Source organism: Eptatretus burgeri, chromosome 1 (assembly GCF_056783735.1).
Source record: "Eptatretus burgeri isolate ZD-2024b chromosome 1, Ebu_testis_v1, whole genome shotgun sequence".
Classification (NCBI taxonomy): domain Eukaryota; kingdom Metazoa; phylum Chordata; class Myxini; order Myxiniformes; family Myxinidae; genus Eptatretus; species Eptatretus burgeri.
In genome coordinates, this window is record NC_140961.1 from 45,276,502 (window position 1) to 45,291,781 (window position 15,280).

The window sequence follows — 15,280 nt, forward strand, 5'->3', positions numbered from 1 at the left end:
ACTCGCTCTCACAACCATCGCATCACCGCCATTCCAAGCCTCACCGTGGCCAGGGACCGCCACTTTAGACCCTCCACCACCTTTTCCTCTCCTTCTGCGGCCATTCCCGCACCACTTGTGAACGCCGAGCGTCAGGCTGTCCTGGCCTTGTACAGGGCGCGCGCTGAGCCGCGGGTACAAAGAGCAGCCTTTCCGAGGGGAAGTCGGATCAGGAATGATACACGCCCACTCCTTTCCGTTATATCAGCGAGCGCGGGGCGTTTTGGCCCCGCCTCCAGGCGCGTCGGAGTCGAATCGATATATGCAAATTCGAGGATCAGGGGAGGTTCACGCCCACTTTTCCTCCGTCCAATGGGCGAGCGTGGCTCCGCCCCCAAGCTCACCCTGATCCGGAAATTTGCATATGGGTTCTCCTGCCGTACTATAAAGCGCCGAGCGCGGGGCGAATTCAGTCAGTTTTTGGGTCGGAAGCAGTTGGAGGCAGTCGCAGTTTTGGGCTCGGGCAAGTTGGAGAGGTGTGGCGGCGGCGGAGTGTGGCAGCAGCAGTCTGGACGGGTCTGGAGGAGGGTCAGTCTGTTGGGGTTCGGAGTCTGTCGGGGAGCTGCAGAGAGGGGAAGCCGGGAACACGGTCGAGGTCGCAGTGGAGTCGCTCGTCATGGGACCCAAGCAAGCCAGCTATCCTCTTTCCCCAGAGCATCAACAATTCCCCCCTTCCCCCCCCCCCGCGCTGAGATAGTGCGGAAAGGGGGCCCCGTTCCCACCCCATTCCAAGTAGTGTCAACGAAACCCGCGGAGGAGCGCGGAGTCGGGGCACCGCCGCGACATTTGCGGCTCATCACAAAACGGGTAGGCTCCACCCGGTCTCGCGCCCACAGCCCCGTCTGCCCCCTTGTCGTTGAGGGTGGCCCTTTTCTTTTGCTTTTGAGTGTGTGTGTGTGTTGTCGGCGCCGTCTGTAAAGTAAAACTGTGTAAGTGTTGCCGTGTGCTCGCGTAATCGGTAGTAGATCTGCATTGTTGTGTTTCTTTTGCAATTGCTTTTGGTGCATAATTGTTGTAATTGTATATGTGTGCTATCGGTGTGCCGCGGAATAAATGTGCCCCATGTTGAACTGTTTTTCCCGTTTCGCTTCGTCTTTTCTTTAATTGAATCTCCATCTTACTTCATGTAAAGGGTTGGTAGTGGGCTAAATACGCCCGATAATTAATCGGAACCGTTGAGGTTGACGATAACACCGCTCGGTTATCCCGATAGTACGGAACGGGTCGCTTAAAGTGGCCCGAGTCCGGAGTCGACCTGCGGCGAGGTGCGATCGCCCGGTCTACCCTCCGTGTGGGTACTTAGGTAGGTCGAATTTGGCGAACAACCCTATCCCACGCGGGGGGCCGATTGGCACGATCGTGGTGAGGCCGAAGGCCCACCCGTGACTAGTTCCCGGCGTTAGTCCGAGAGGGTCACGACAGAATTGTCCGTCCGGTGGGCGACGTGCCGCGATTCGAGTTACGTGGCCGCTCGCACGCCGGCGGGCGCGAATTCGCAACAATATGTATACATGTATTGTCATTGTGCCAAGTTTAAACAAAATCGGTTCATACATGTCTGAGATGTGGCTGCGGACAGATGCACGGACGGACAAGACCCAATCCATGTATAAGCTCCCGTTTTGGACCAAGTCCAATGGTGGCTCATAATATGGCCGCCATCTTGGTATTCTGGTGGGCCTATCACATTAGGCCTGGAAGCCTCTGTTGATTCTTCCTGGTCTCTTGGCCTTGCGTGGCATTTTTTTTTTTGCGTCGCAGTTTGTGATTACAGTGTGGTCGTTTCTCATTTGTTATGTTCGTTTTTTGCGTCGCAGTTTGTGATTACAGTGTGGTCGTTTCTCATTTGTTATGTTTGATCAGGATGGTTCCTGTGCCTAAAAGTGCATGCTCACCAATACTCCTTCATGCTTACACTCCTTCTGGAGCTCACTCAATCATTGCTTCATTGATTTATGAGGAAAGGGGGAGTGGTTAACCCCCTATCCCACCCATCCCGATTTCAGCCAAAAACATTTCTACTCCATTGGCATGTCCCCTCATGATTCTCTGTTCTCATCATCACACTTATATCCTGTAAATCACACAATATTGGTTTCCTTTGCTTGTCTTGCAGGCACTGAACGGGTTCGTCATCGTGATAACAATGAATGGGACAATATTTTATGCTTCACACACCGTTGAAGAATACCTCGGATTTCACCAGGTAGGGAACCCTGCAAGCTCTCCGTACCTTTACACACCACAAATAATATCCACTGACTACACACACTGGTTGGTACATTGTCTGTGTCTGCTGAGCCAAGTACAAGTGCAGTACACACACACACACACACACACACACACACACACACACACACACACACACACACACACACACACACACACACACACACACACACACACACACAGTGCTACAAGAAATGTTTTCAAAGTGAGACTTTTGTTTGCAGTGTGACATTGTCCAACAGAGCATGTACGACCTTGTACACCCTGATGATCACGTGATTTTGCAGCATTCTCTCAACCCACCTTCTCGCAATCTCAGTAAGTTTGCGTTGGGAAGATGTGCTTTGCTTTGGAGAAGAATGAGAATAAGTAGACTAATTAACTTATTCGTCGGGGATTGACAGGATAGCTGAGAGAGAGTACTCGATTTTGACCTGTCTAGCTAGCCTGGGTTCGATTCCCAACCCGACTACTGTATATATGAACCTTTACGCTGGTATTTCGCTGGCAGGGCATGCCATCCTTCAGATGGGGATGTTAAGCTGGGGACTTGTTTATTTATTTATTTATTTATTTCCCATCACTTAGTGTCTCTGGATGTTAAAGATCTCACACTGTATTTCATAAGAGTCGACCATTGTGTGCTGGAACCCTGTACTCCAGCCCTGATTACGCCTATGGTTGAACAATGCCTCCATGAGGTGCTTGGCAGACAAGACTGAGTAAAAGTTGTTGCGCTACCTGTATAGCTATATCTACCAGACGCAGGAGGGGTTGTTGAGGAATTTTCTCCATTTGATTTAAAAACACGGTTTATTGCAATGAGATTCTGATCACACAGTGATACCTGCGATCGGTTGCGTTGCTACAGCCTGGTACATGCGATTGATTGGCTTTTTTTTTTTCTTTTTTTTTTTTTGTATACCTTGGTCGAGGCTCGTATGAGAGCGAACACACAACTCACAGCAAGGAGGCATGAGACAAGAGGGGCGGGAGTGGAAGGGACAAAACATTGGGGAACAGACACAGGTGAACTGTGGAAGGGAGAGGGATGGGGATGGGACGGGGAACATGGCGAGGGGAAGATGGACATTAAAGGGACTTTCAGGAAGGAAAGCAGGAGAATTGAAGGAAGTGGGCTTGGGTGGATTATCGGGGGTAGAAAAGATCGAGGATTTGGATGGGGGAAGATAAGAGGTGGTGGTGAACAGCTGTTTTGAAAGCCTGAAGGGAAGAATGGGAAAGAATAGAGTGAGGAAGTTTATTCCAAAGGCGGGAAAAAAGAGGAATGAAAGAGTGAAGATGAGCAGTGATTCGTGATTTTGGTAGTTTTACCAGAAGGGGGTTGTTGGCGGACCTTGAGCGCCCTGTGGAAATGTGGTTGGGACAAATCGCAGAGAGAGCAGGGGGGGCAAGGCTGGAGAGGAGTCGGTAGAAGACAGAAAGACCACCGACCAACCTGCGGTGATTGAGTGAGAGGCCCAAAGACTCAGCTTCATTGCGGGAGATGCCGATGATCTTAAATGCCCTGGTTTCGACAGCGTGAAGCCGAGAAAGGTGGGTGGCAGGAGCACCAGCCCAGAGGGGAGAGCAGTACTCCATCAGGCTACGGACAAAAGCTTTGTAAGTGGTCAGGAGCTCAAGAGGACCGAGGAAGGACTTAGCACGACGGAGGATTCCCAGTCGGCGACTGGCTTTTGAGGCAAGGTTGGAAATGTGACTTTCCCAGGAAAGGTCATGGCAGATAGTGAGACCCAGAAGCTTGAAAGAAAAGACTTCTTCCAGAGGATTGTTGAGAAAGTGGATGGGGGGGTTTTGTAAATGGTCCTTTCGAAGAGACATAGTGAGAGTGTGAGATTTGTCTGGATTGAAAGACATGTTCCACGTGTTGGACCAGTTTGTGATTTTATCCAGATCTGCAGTGAGCGAAGAAGCTGCTGCTTGCCGGTCTGAGGGATGACAGATGGTACGGCAGAGGGTGGAGTCATCGGCAAAGAGAAATAGAGGATTTTCCAGAGAGTCCGAGAGATCATTGATGAAAACCAGAAAAAGAACAGGGCCCAGAATGCTACCTTGAGGAACTCCAGCCTGCACAGGAAGAGGGGATGAAAGAACTCCATTTAGGGCCACACGTTGACTGCGACAGGAGAGGAAGTCTGCGAGCCATGAGTGGAGATGGCCTTGAATACCATGGGAAGAGAGTTTGGTGAGTAGGGCAGGGTGCCAGACTGTGTCAAAAGCACGTGATATGTCCAGGGATACGGCTCGGATTTCCTGTCTGGCATTGAGGACCTCCATCCATTGATGGGAGAGCAGTAGCAGCATATCTAGGGTAGAGTGACCTGGTCTGAAACCAAATTGATGATTGGAAATCAAGCCATTGGAGAAGAGGAAGGATTTCATGTCTGAAGCGATGATGGATTCCATAACCTTGCTGATGATTGGGAGAAGGCTGATTGGTCTGTAGTTATAGGGATCTGTTTTTGCACCTTTTTTATGCAGGGCAGTGATGTTAGCAGATTTCCAAGCAGATGGCAGATGACCTTGGGCAAATGAGAGGGTGAATAGAACAGAGAGAGGGTGAGCAAGAGCAGAAGAGCAGGCTTTGAGGACACGTGGGCTGATGCCGTCTGGACCGGTTGCAGAATCTGACTCGAGGTTTGAAAGCAAGCTCTCCAAGGCTTAGCAAGCAAGGCTTAGTCGACATTTTAATATTATGCAGCGTTGTTTGAGAGCTGGGGGGAGGGGAGGGGGTGCATGCAATGTCAAATTTTCCTGGGAAAAACATTTCATGAAAGGCTGTGCGGTTTTCAAGCAATTTCCATATTTCTAACACCTGCTGCACACCTGCAGCCTCAAAATGCCCTCTTCCCTTCATACTCCCTCCCATCTGGTTCTCTTGCCCTGGATTGGTCAATCGAATCATCACTGCAAATACACAAATTTGAATTATTTATTTAATACATTTTGACCATCACTGCTCCCTTCATACGAGCTTGATTTGTTTATTTATATACACCTTGCCATCTACATTCTACTTGATGGACGTATACCACCTTGGATTATTACCTCCACCACCGAAGGTGAAGGTGGTTATGTTCTCATCCCTTTGTCTGTTTGTGTATAGGATATCTTAAAAAAGTTGTGGACAGATCCGAATGAAATTTTGTGGACAGGTTGGGTGTGCGACAAGGACGAACTGATTGAATTTTGGTGAAGATCCGGATCCGACTACTATAATTTTTAAAGTGATTCTTCATCATTGAGAGATACGGCCAAAAATGATATATTGCATGATATCTCAAAAATGTATTGGGTCAGATATGTTCTCACGGATCAGGCATTAGTGGCGGAGGTATGCGCTCCACCGAGTGCCCTTCTCCTATATATATATATATATATATATATATATATATATATATATATATATATATATATATATATATATATATATATATATTTATATATATATATATTTATATTTTTATATATATATATATATATATATACATATACACCTTACCATTTACGTGACAACATACCACCTTGGATTATTTATTTATCTACATCTTACCATCTCCATGACAGACATACCACCTTGGATTATTTATTTATTTATAAACACCTACCATCTCCATGATGGACATACTACCTTGGATTATTTATTTATTTATAAACACCTACCATCTCCATGATGGACATACCACCTTGGATAATTTATTTATTTATAAACACCTACCATCTCCATGATAGACATACTACCTTGGATTATTTATTTATTTATAAACACCTACCATCTCCATGATGGACATACTACCTTGGATTATTTATTTATTTATAAACACCTCCCATTTCCATGATGGACATACCACCTTGGATTATTTATTTATTTATAAACACACCTTACCATCTCCATGAAAGACATACCACCTTGGATTATTTATTTATTTATAAACACACCTTACCATCTCCATGAAAGACATACCACCCTGGATTATTTATTTATTTATAAACACCTACCATCTCCATGATGGACATACCACCTTGGATTTTTCTTTTTTTTGTATACCTTGTCGAGGCTCGTATGAGAGCTAACACACAACGCACAGCAAGGGGGGGGGGGGAAATGAGACAGGAGGGGTGGGAGTGGGAAGGACAAAACAGTGGGGAGCAGAGACATTAGGAGATCTGTGGAAGGGAGAGGGATGGGGAACACGGGGTAAGCAAGATGGACATTACAGGGACTTTCAGGAAGGAAAGCAGGGAATTTGAAGGAGGCGGGTTTGGGGTGGATTAACGCGGGTAGAAAAGGTCGAGGTTTTGGATGGGGGACAAGAAGAGGTGGTGGTGAACAGCTGTTTGGAAGGCCTGGAGAGAAGAATGGAATTGAACAGAGTGAGGGAGGGTTATTAAGATATACTCTTTACCATATCCACGACTAACACACAACTTTGAATTATTGTTTATAATAAAAAGGTATTTAAATCTCAACAGAAATACAGCAAGACTTAGTTTTCCGGTAACCCAATGACCCCGATAATTTTCACCGAGCAATTTTGTTTTTCATTTTCCAGGTTTGGCAGTTTCCATCCGTTTTCGGCCATTTATGTTTGTTTCGGAAACCACTTCCATCACACCAATAACTTTCGATTCTCCATGGCAGGGGAAATAAATGTTAAATGTGTGATCAATGGCATGGGCACGTCGTTAACCTCATTGATCATTGCGGTTTTACCAGCTAACACCAATGGCAATTCATTGTTATCGAATAAACGTTGGACTGGGACATACAGTCCGTTGGTTGCATCATTATGTACTCAGTGCCGCTTATGCATTTCCCTTTCAAGTTTGGGTGGGAATATCGAACTTGTTCAGGGTGCCAGAGATAACTCCCCTCCCCGTGACAAGACACCGTAGGATATTTAACGTCCATCAACTAATGCTGACAAATGGGACATCCACTGTTAATGTCAATCAGAGCACACACATTGAATTGCTCTGCATGAGAAACACCAGGATGACAGTTTATAGCTGAGACAAGATTTGAACCCAGGCTAGACAGCTGAGAGACAAGTGCGTCACAGTGGAGGGGGAAATACATAGTTCCTGCAATTAAATGAATTGACTTGTTCAGTTCATCGATCTGGAGTATATTGAACCCACATACTTCCTTCCCTACTTATCTCACTTCTCCGCACACAGGTTACCGGAAACAATGTACACGTCAGTGCGAGTTCAGAAAATGACGAATCCATTTTGATATACGAGTGAGTATAGAGCAAAACAACCTCTATGCTTCATTGACCTCAAAAAGGCCTATGACTCTGCCACGCATTTGTTTTTCTTCGCAAGAGGCTCATGGAAGAGCAAGGTATATTTCACAAGTAAGATGGATGAATTGGGAAAGGCTAATGGGGGGTAATAAAGATCGTGGGTCGGAATTGGGGATGACAAGAGATAGCAATGCACTGCCTGCTTGAAGTCGTGGAGGGAAGAGCGAGATAGAACAGCCTCTGTAAGGTGGCTCCATAGATGGGAGAAGTGAAGAATAAAAGAGTTGAGGTGTGCAGTCAGCCTAGATTTTGGAAGTGTAACCAGGAGGGGGTTACTGGAAGAACGTGTGCATCCTGGAGTTGTTGTGGAGGGTTGGAGGACTGAATGAGCAATAGTGGAGATCAGACGGTAAAAAACAGAGAACACCTGCCTGTCATGGGAGAGCAACAGACCTTGTACTTCAGCCTGATCAGAGGAGATTCCAATACTTTTGAGAGTTTCAGATGATGAACCTGGTGAAATTGGTGAGCTCACCTGATGCTTTCACCAAAAGATACAGGCCCAGATTAGCTTGTAACATCCTCTTGGAAGAGATTGATGTGAACAATGGCCTAAGACGGGTGCTGTCTGGCACCTGCTCTATCCGAGGTGTACAAATCAATTGTATGGGAGTAGGAATCAATTTAAAGTTGTAAGCATGACGTATGGAATCAACAGAACGTTGATCACAGTATTCCAATCACCGTGGAAAGCAAGGAGTGCAAATCTGACAGTATAAGCATGACATAGGTGAGCTATCATCAGTACCCTGGCTAAATTACAAATTCCTGTCCTAACTTGCAGAGGGCATTGCATCAGTGGCAAAGCCATGCCTTCTGCCAATGATGCTATCTTGCCAGAAGAAAGGAAGTGACAGTGGGGGGAAAAAACCTAGAAGCAGTACGAGGCAGTGACGAAGAGCCATCTGGAGTGGTTTGGCCACCATACCCACATGCCTGACAATCACATACCAAAGATGAGCCTTTTCGGCTGACTACTTCAAATGCATCTCGGCTCTAAGTTGGGCTAAGAATAAGATGGAGAGATATGATTTGCAGAGATCTTAAGGGAAATGAAAGTATCAGAAGACAAGTGGTTTCTTATTATTTCATATACAGCCAGTGGCTGCTCGTTGCATCACTGCTGGGAGCACGGCTGTGCCGCTGATGGAGTGCCCCCCCCCCCCCCGTTTCCAATAAGGTGGTCCTCATCTTGGCAACTTCAGAAGCATGACAGGCTGAGTCAACCCACCTGGTATTAATTTAACAACCAAGTGTGATTTGAACTCAGGATCCTCGGATCCCAAGCCCACCACCCTAACCATTAAGCCAATACCAGGCATGACTGTAGTTTGTTTGTAGTAATATTTCCAGGGGTTGGTTTTTAAGAGACTTTATGTAAGGTTCTTCTTTGTCATTCCCGTTGCTGCAACTATCACTGGTACAACTTTGGTGCTCTTTGGCTTCCAGGATGTTTTCACTTCATTTTTGAGGTCCTGGTATTTGGTCATTTTCTTTATTTCTGCATTGTTTTGGTCAAAAATCGCTGGATATTGACAGTAATCTGCAGATATCCTAGAAATGCCTCCTTTTCTTTTTTTGACCTCAGCATGCCATCTGGTCGCATTGCTTTGTTTTCCATGTTCACGCTCGATGGGATTTTCAGGTTTATAAGAGTGTCACTTCCTTGTTTTCAATTATTGCTTTTAGTTCATGTTTCCATGGATTTTCTGGTACTGGAATATTGAATGTGTGTTTTTTCTAGGGTGTACTGTGACCGAGGCATTTAGTTGCCGTTGTCGTTGCCTGTTGAAAAATTCACTCGGTTTTGTGGTAAGTCTGTCTCTGTCTCTGTGTCTCTCTCTCTCATATATATATATATATATATATATATATATATATATATATATATATATATATATATATATATATATATATATATATATATATATATATATATATATATTTAGCATTGCCATCACTCCTTGTGCATGAAATGACCAGGAGTCGTTTATACTGTGGTTGGATTTGTGCGTCACAATTGCATCAATTGAACAGAACAAATGTTTGCACAATATTGTTATTATATTAAATAATGTTGGATAATGCATCAAGTTGTACATCACCATAAATTAATGTGATCATATTTCCTTGATTGTTTAAATGATGTCTGCTTTATTTCCTTCAGACTTTCTGCTTCCAAGGACGTGTGAAGGGGATAATTGGACAACTGGGCACATCAGAGTCGGCTGATAGGGTCATCCCAGCATTTTTTGCCATTGCTAGTCCTGTTCAGGCCAACATGCCTCTACCAGCCAACCCAAGGCAAACATGCATAAACACAAAGTTGCACAACAAAACCTTTGCATCTTATAGTAAACCTCTAATACAAAGCACTCAAGTGTAAAATCACACCATAAGAGGTCACAGGGAAATTCCCCTCATCCACATTTCCTCCTTGAGAGGCTCAACCTTAAGTGCAATGAAAATGTAAGGTAACTTTAAAACTACCGAAGGACAAGCTTCTAATTTTCATGTTTCTATCCACTGAAAGACCAGACTCGGTGGCGTAGTGGTTAGAGCGTCTGCTCTGAGTATGGGAGGTCAGTGATTCAAACCCCAGCCAAGCCATGCGAAAGACTTAAAATGGTCCATGCTGCTTCCTTGCTTGACGCTGAGCATTCAAAAGGATAGAGCATAGATGAACAATGCTGGGAAGGCAATGGCAAACCACCCAGTATAACCGTTGCCAAGAAACTGCTTCGGCAGCACCAATGCTCTGTTAAAAAAAAATAAAAAATAATAAAAAAAGTGCGATCCATCAAAAATCCATGGAAAGAAAGTTTCAGTCTCACGTCAACTCTGGACATTACAACCTTTCTCCCTCTTCCAATACCTGCTGACACTTGGTCAAGGCAGTTTCTGCAGTGTGATCTGCCTTTGTCAACTCTTTCATGAAAAAGATGGAGCATCATGGATCAGAACTCCAAGGACCATTTTCCCAACTCAGCCTTGTCTATTCTCACCATTTCCCTACCCTTCTCACCTCCGAACATTTAAAAACACCTTGAGCTTTCCACCCGACAAAAAAATAAAAAATTACTTGCGGTTATCAACACCACCACTGCACATAACTACTCTACAGTGCTTCAAGGGCAGGATACTCGTATTTCACTTGAGTTTATTGAAGTCTCCATCTTCTGTTTTGTTTTGTTTTGCTGAAGGTTTCTATCAATCTACAGAGAACATAGATGAACGTGGAAATGCATCAAGGAACTGAATGTCAAACAAGATCAGGGTGATCTCCGTGACATGGTCTTAAGCTCAGATTACTTTTTGAAGAGAGTCTTAAGCTGATCTCCGTTTTCTTAGCTCTCCACCTGCAGCAACGAAGATCTTCTACACACCGAAAATGCCACTTTATTCCGTCAGAGCGAACCACGAGTTACTTTGACAGCATCCTTGTTTATCACGTGTTGTCCAACATCCTCAACGTTGTATTTTGGAATCAATCTCCATGTAGCAATTTGCTAACAATTCCTGTTGAGGCTAAACGTCCCCTCATCCCAGTGACAGACACCGGCAGTACTTTCAGTCCTTTCAGCCAATGGCAGACATGATATAAAGCTTGTTCATCACCTGGAATACAAGATTCATCCTTCACTCTGGAAATAGCATCTTGCTAAATGTAGGCAACCTCGAGATAAAGTCTCTTCAATTACTATAACTCCCCACCAGACATGGGCAATTTATTCATTATGTATATATGAAGGGAGAGAGGGAGAGAGTCATTAGTAGGGGAGAAATATGGCACTGAAGTTGGGGAGGGGAGAGGGAAGAAAGACAGATTTGAAGGTACAATACAGGAGAGAGAAATGGCTTGCCTGTTATTATCATCGAGGCTGGGGGGGGGTCAAACTTATATCTGTGTATCTCTTGACAGAAAGGTGCATTTTCATACAAAGGAACCCCAATTCAAAACTCATCTAAGTCTTTCAGGTAAGACATGATTCTGTTGTGAGTCATTTGCTGACTTGTTGCCTCCCAATGATTGCCCTGAGTTAAGCTTCAAGTGCATGATACGAGTAATTGTAACAGAAAAAGGATTAGAGGAAACAAATTTCCTGAATCTGCTGAGAGACCGTTTACACTTTACATCATTTGTTTTTGTCCATATTTCAGCCTTTCATGGCAGTCACGCATTGCTGGGAGGCGATCATTGGATCTGGGCATATCCTAGCATGCCACATGGAGCATGTGGCTTGTACTTCGACTCTAATTTAGGGTAAGTCTCCAACTTCACCATGAGAGCATTGGATGAAATTGGATGCATGCCCAGGATGTTAATCTTTTATTTATTTAAGCTTGTACATTTTTCTTAACTCAAACCCAAACCAAGAGTTTATCAAAATGTAGGAAACGTCAGAGTGATGATCATATCAGTTCCGATCTCATCTCTCAAGTATGGATCAAGTTTAGTTAAACACCCTTCACCGAGTCAATAAAAGGAATTTTCTGTTGGTGCAGTTATATGAAGAGGGCTGAGCCTTTTGTGTACCCATGCCAAGAGTCCAGCAGCTTTTGCTCTATTGACTGTAAGAGTTGTGTTGGGAACAGCCAAAGCTGCAGTGTACACAGAACTCTCAGAAGCTTGGAAGAGCCTTCAAATTGGAGAAATATGGCTGGACCTTATGGACAGAGCAATCAAGGTGAGATCCTTTGTGTTATTCCCTCTGCCAGTGAGGGTGGACGGAGGTTATGTTCTCAGCGCTGTTTGTTTGTGTGCAGGATCTCAAAAAGTTGTGGATGGATTCTGACGAAACTTGGTGGACAGGTTGAGTTGTGACAAGGACGAATCGATTCGATTTTGATGAAGATCCGGATCTCGATCCGATCAGGATGCTAAAGTTTTAAAAGTGATTTTTCACAATTGATTGATAGGGCCAAAAACGATGTATAGCACGATATCTCAAAAAGTTGTGGACCGGTTATGACAAAATTGGTGGATGAGTTGATCAAGTGACAAGAACAAACCGATGAGATTTTGGTTCAGGTCCAGATCCAGTAGTCCGGCAGATAAGTGAAATATTTGGGGGAATTGTGCCTTTGATGATACAAGCATGAACTTTGGCACACTGTTAGATCATGCCCTTAGGAAGATATTTAGCTAAAGTCCATCGCAGATTTGTCCTGTGGCCAAAATGGCGGCCATTTTCCAAAATGAACGCTACCGATTGTTATTTTGCCAGTAGCTCAGGTTCTAGACCAGCTAGGATATTGATTCCGGTGGCTAATCGTACATTTTCAAGGATGAGGAATGCAGTGGTGCTATTTATAACATGCTAGCAACTACCAAACTACATATATCTGGCATTCAGGGAATTAAATAGTAAAACCATCAAATATTAGCGGAGTTATGCACATTTTCCGGAATTTCAGAATCAGCCCACGAGTTGTGTGCTGACCTCATAATTATGTTTATGTGTATTCATATATTTTGCTGCATATTCACACAGAACATCATAATAATGTCACAATGATAATTATCGATGTTAATACAGCTTTTGTGTACACCAAGTAACAACACCTAATCTGCATGTATATCTGTATGCTTTCAGTTGACCTGGACTGTGATTGTGGCGGCAGCCAACATATTTTCCTGGAGATTTCAGCTGGTAGAGTGGTGGTGGTATAACTAGTACATACTGTTCTCATATTATAACAAGTAGATACTGTTCTAAAGTAGCATAGTGCATAGGGACAATGGCCAAACTATACAAGGTGGTGGACCCTGATGAGCCTAGCTCCCCAGGTAAACAGTGCCCGACCAGACTGGAACAAATGTGTTCTGTGTCAGGAAGACACAGATGAGATGCTGACATGTCTATATAATTCAGCACGTGGCACAGATGGGGCAGGATACAAGACCATAGCTGAGCATCTTGTAGCATTCGACAAGATCAGTTGCCTGCCAAGAACACTAAAACTGTCACAACTAGATGAGGGTCAGGGCATCGAGGCAGCATTCTGGGTTCACAAAGCCAAATGGCATGACTCCTGCAGACTACAGTATAACAAAACAAAACTTCAGAGGGCTGAAAAGAGGAAAACACACCACGATGATGACCCAGAAACCCACAAATTCACCCGTCAGAGCATTGAACGTGAAACTCATTCAACAGAGACATGCTTCTTCTGTGGCAAATCTGCAGCAAGAGATGCTTTGTGTAATGCATCAACATTCGAACTTGACATTCGTGTGAGGCAGTGTGCCCTCAAACGAGACAATCAGCAGTTCACCCAGAAAGGTAGAGACATTGAAGGACTCCCTCCAACACAAGCAGCACTGATTCGGCACATAAAGAGGGCTGCCTCCCAAGCTGGTCACTGCTGGGGACAGATGATGGTTGCAGTCCTGGAACTCCCATCCCCAGGTGACTGGGGGTGGAAGAAGAAGGACACAGGTGGATGGGAAGTTCACTGGACCACACTGCCAGAAGCAACCCATGCCTGTCGAGAACTCATACGCTATGGATGCAAAAAGGGGTGCAAAGGACAGTGCACTGCCCTTTGCCACTGTGGTGGACTGTGTTCCCGAAACCAACATTACATTTCATTGAAAACCTGTAATATTGTTGCGGATTTGGAAGTTTACTGCACTCAACATACAGGCCCTATAGCTCAGTTATTTCGGCAAGTACGTGGTTTTAGTTAGGATCGCCGTCCCACGTTTAATGGGTGAAATAAATGTACTTGCGCTGTGAGTTACTTTGATAGTCAGGGTTTTCTTTTATTTTTACACCCCTCATGACTACGACAATGCCATCATCAACGCCGACAACACCGCATCACCCTCGCCTTCACTTCGCTTCCTTTACCTCGCTCTGGCCGATGTCATGGTGGGCGGAGTTCAGGGAGGAGCCGCGCGGCAGCCCTCGGCCAATCGGCGTGCAACGAGTGGAGTGACTGTCACTCGGCCAATCATGGCCCGCAACAGGAGGAAAGGGGTCCGCGTGACGTGACCACACCCTGGGCCAATCGATGGGCTTGCCGCCCGTTTTGGCCAGTGAGAGAGACGAAGAGCGATTTTGCGCGCCAAAACCAGGCAGTGAGAGAGGGAGGATCGCGAGGAGGCCCCCCCCCCTCTAAAGAAGGGGGTTTAATTATAGGCGTGGTCTGCGCGCTCAGGTGTTCTGGTCCTGGCAAGAAGTGCGAGCACGGGTTCTGAGAGTTGTGGCAAGAAGTAGACATCTGCGCGCAAGGGAGTTCTGAAAGCATCCGTGCACGGAGTGGTCGGTTCCACGGAGGGTCTTCTCCTGCGTTTTCACCCTGCCGACTTTCGTTCGCCCGGAGCCCAGTCGTGAGGGCGTCTGGATTGTGCTGGGGGTCCAGTCCTGCCCCGAGGACATGGTCCTTGAAGACCGCACGAGGCGGACAGGTCCGAGATAGGCCTCAATGAAGACCATTTGGTCCGATTCTTTGGGTGTGTGCGTATGTGTGTTCGTAGCGCCAGTCAGATAAGTAGTGAATTGTATAAGTGCTGTGCTGTATATACGTGCATTTAATAATCGGTTTTACTCTGCTCTTGCGTGCTTCCCTCATTCCCCAATTATTATTGTGAATAAATACCCCGATTGTTAAATGTATCTGCTCGTCCATGTCCTTTCCTCCATTGGCTTAGTGTGCTGCATGTTGGAAAA

General features: G+C 45.3%; 1 protein-coding gene across 2 annotated transcripts in view; it reads left to right on the forward strand.

The window, feature by feature from the left end:
- The window catches only part of LOC147034371 (aryl hydrocarbon receptor repressor-like), a 47,818-nt gene that overhangs the window by 24,986 nt on the left and 7,552 nt on the right, over positions 1 to 15,280 (forward strand). Inside the window, exons 4-11 of one of the 2 annotated variants that reach the window (XM_085881748.1) lie at positions 2,156 to 2,245; positions 2,493 to 2,586; positions 9,346 to 9,413; positions 9,769 to 9,905; positions 11,524 to 11,579; positions 11,763 to 11,865; positions 12,108 to 12,289; positions 13,199 to 13,333. In XM_085881748.1, coding sequence (XP_085737874.1) covers positions 2,156 to 2,245; positions 2,493 to 2,586; positions 9,346 to 9,413; positions 9,769 to 9,905; positions 11,524 to 11,579; positions 11,763 to 11,865; positions 12,108 to 12,289; positions 13,199 to 13,275 — 807 coding nt within the window. In that variant the 3' untranslated portion in view covers positions 13,276 to 13,333. Of the gene's footprint in view, positions 1 to 2,155; positions 2,246 to 2,492; positions 2,587 to 9,345; positions 9,414 to 9,768; positions 9,906 to 11,523; positions 11,580 to 11,762; positions 11,866 to 12,107; positions 12,290 to 13,198; positions 13,334 to 15,280 lie in introns of those variants that run through there. The other variant, XM_085881740.1, reaches the window with a different exon arrangement.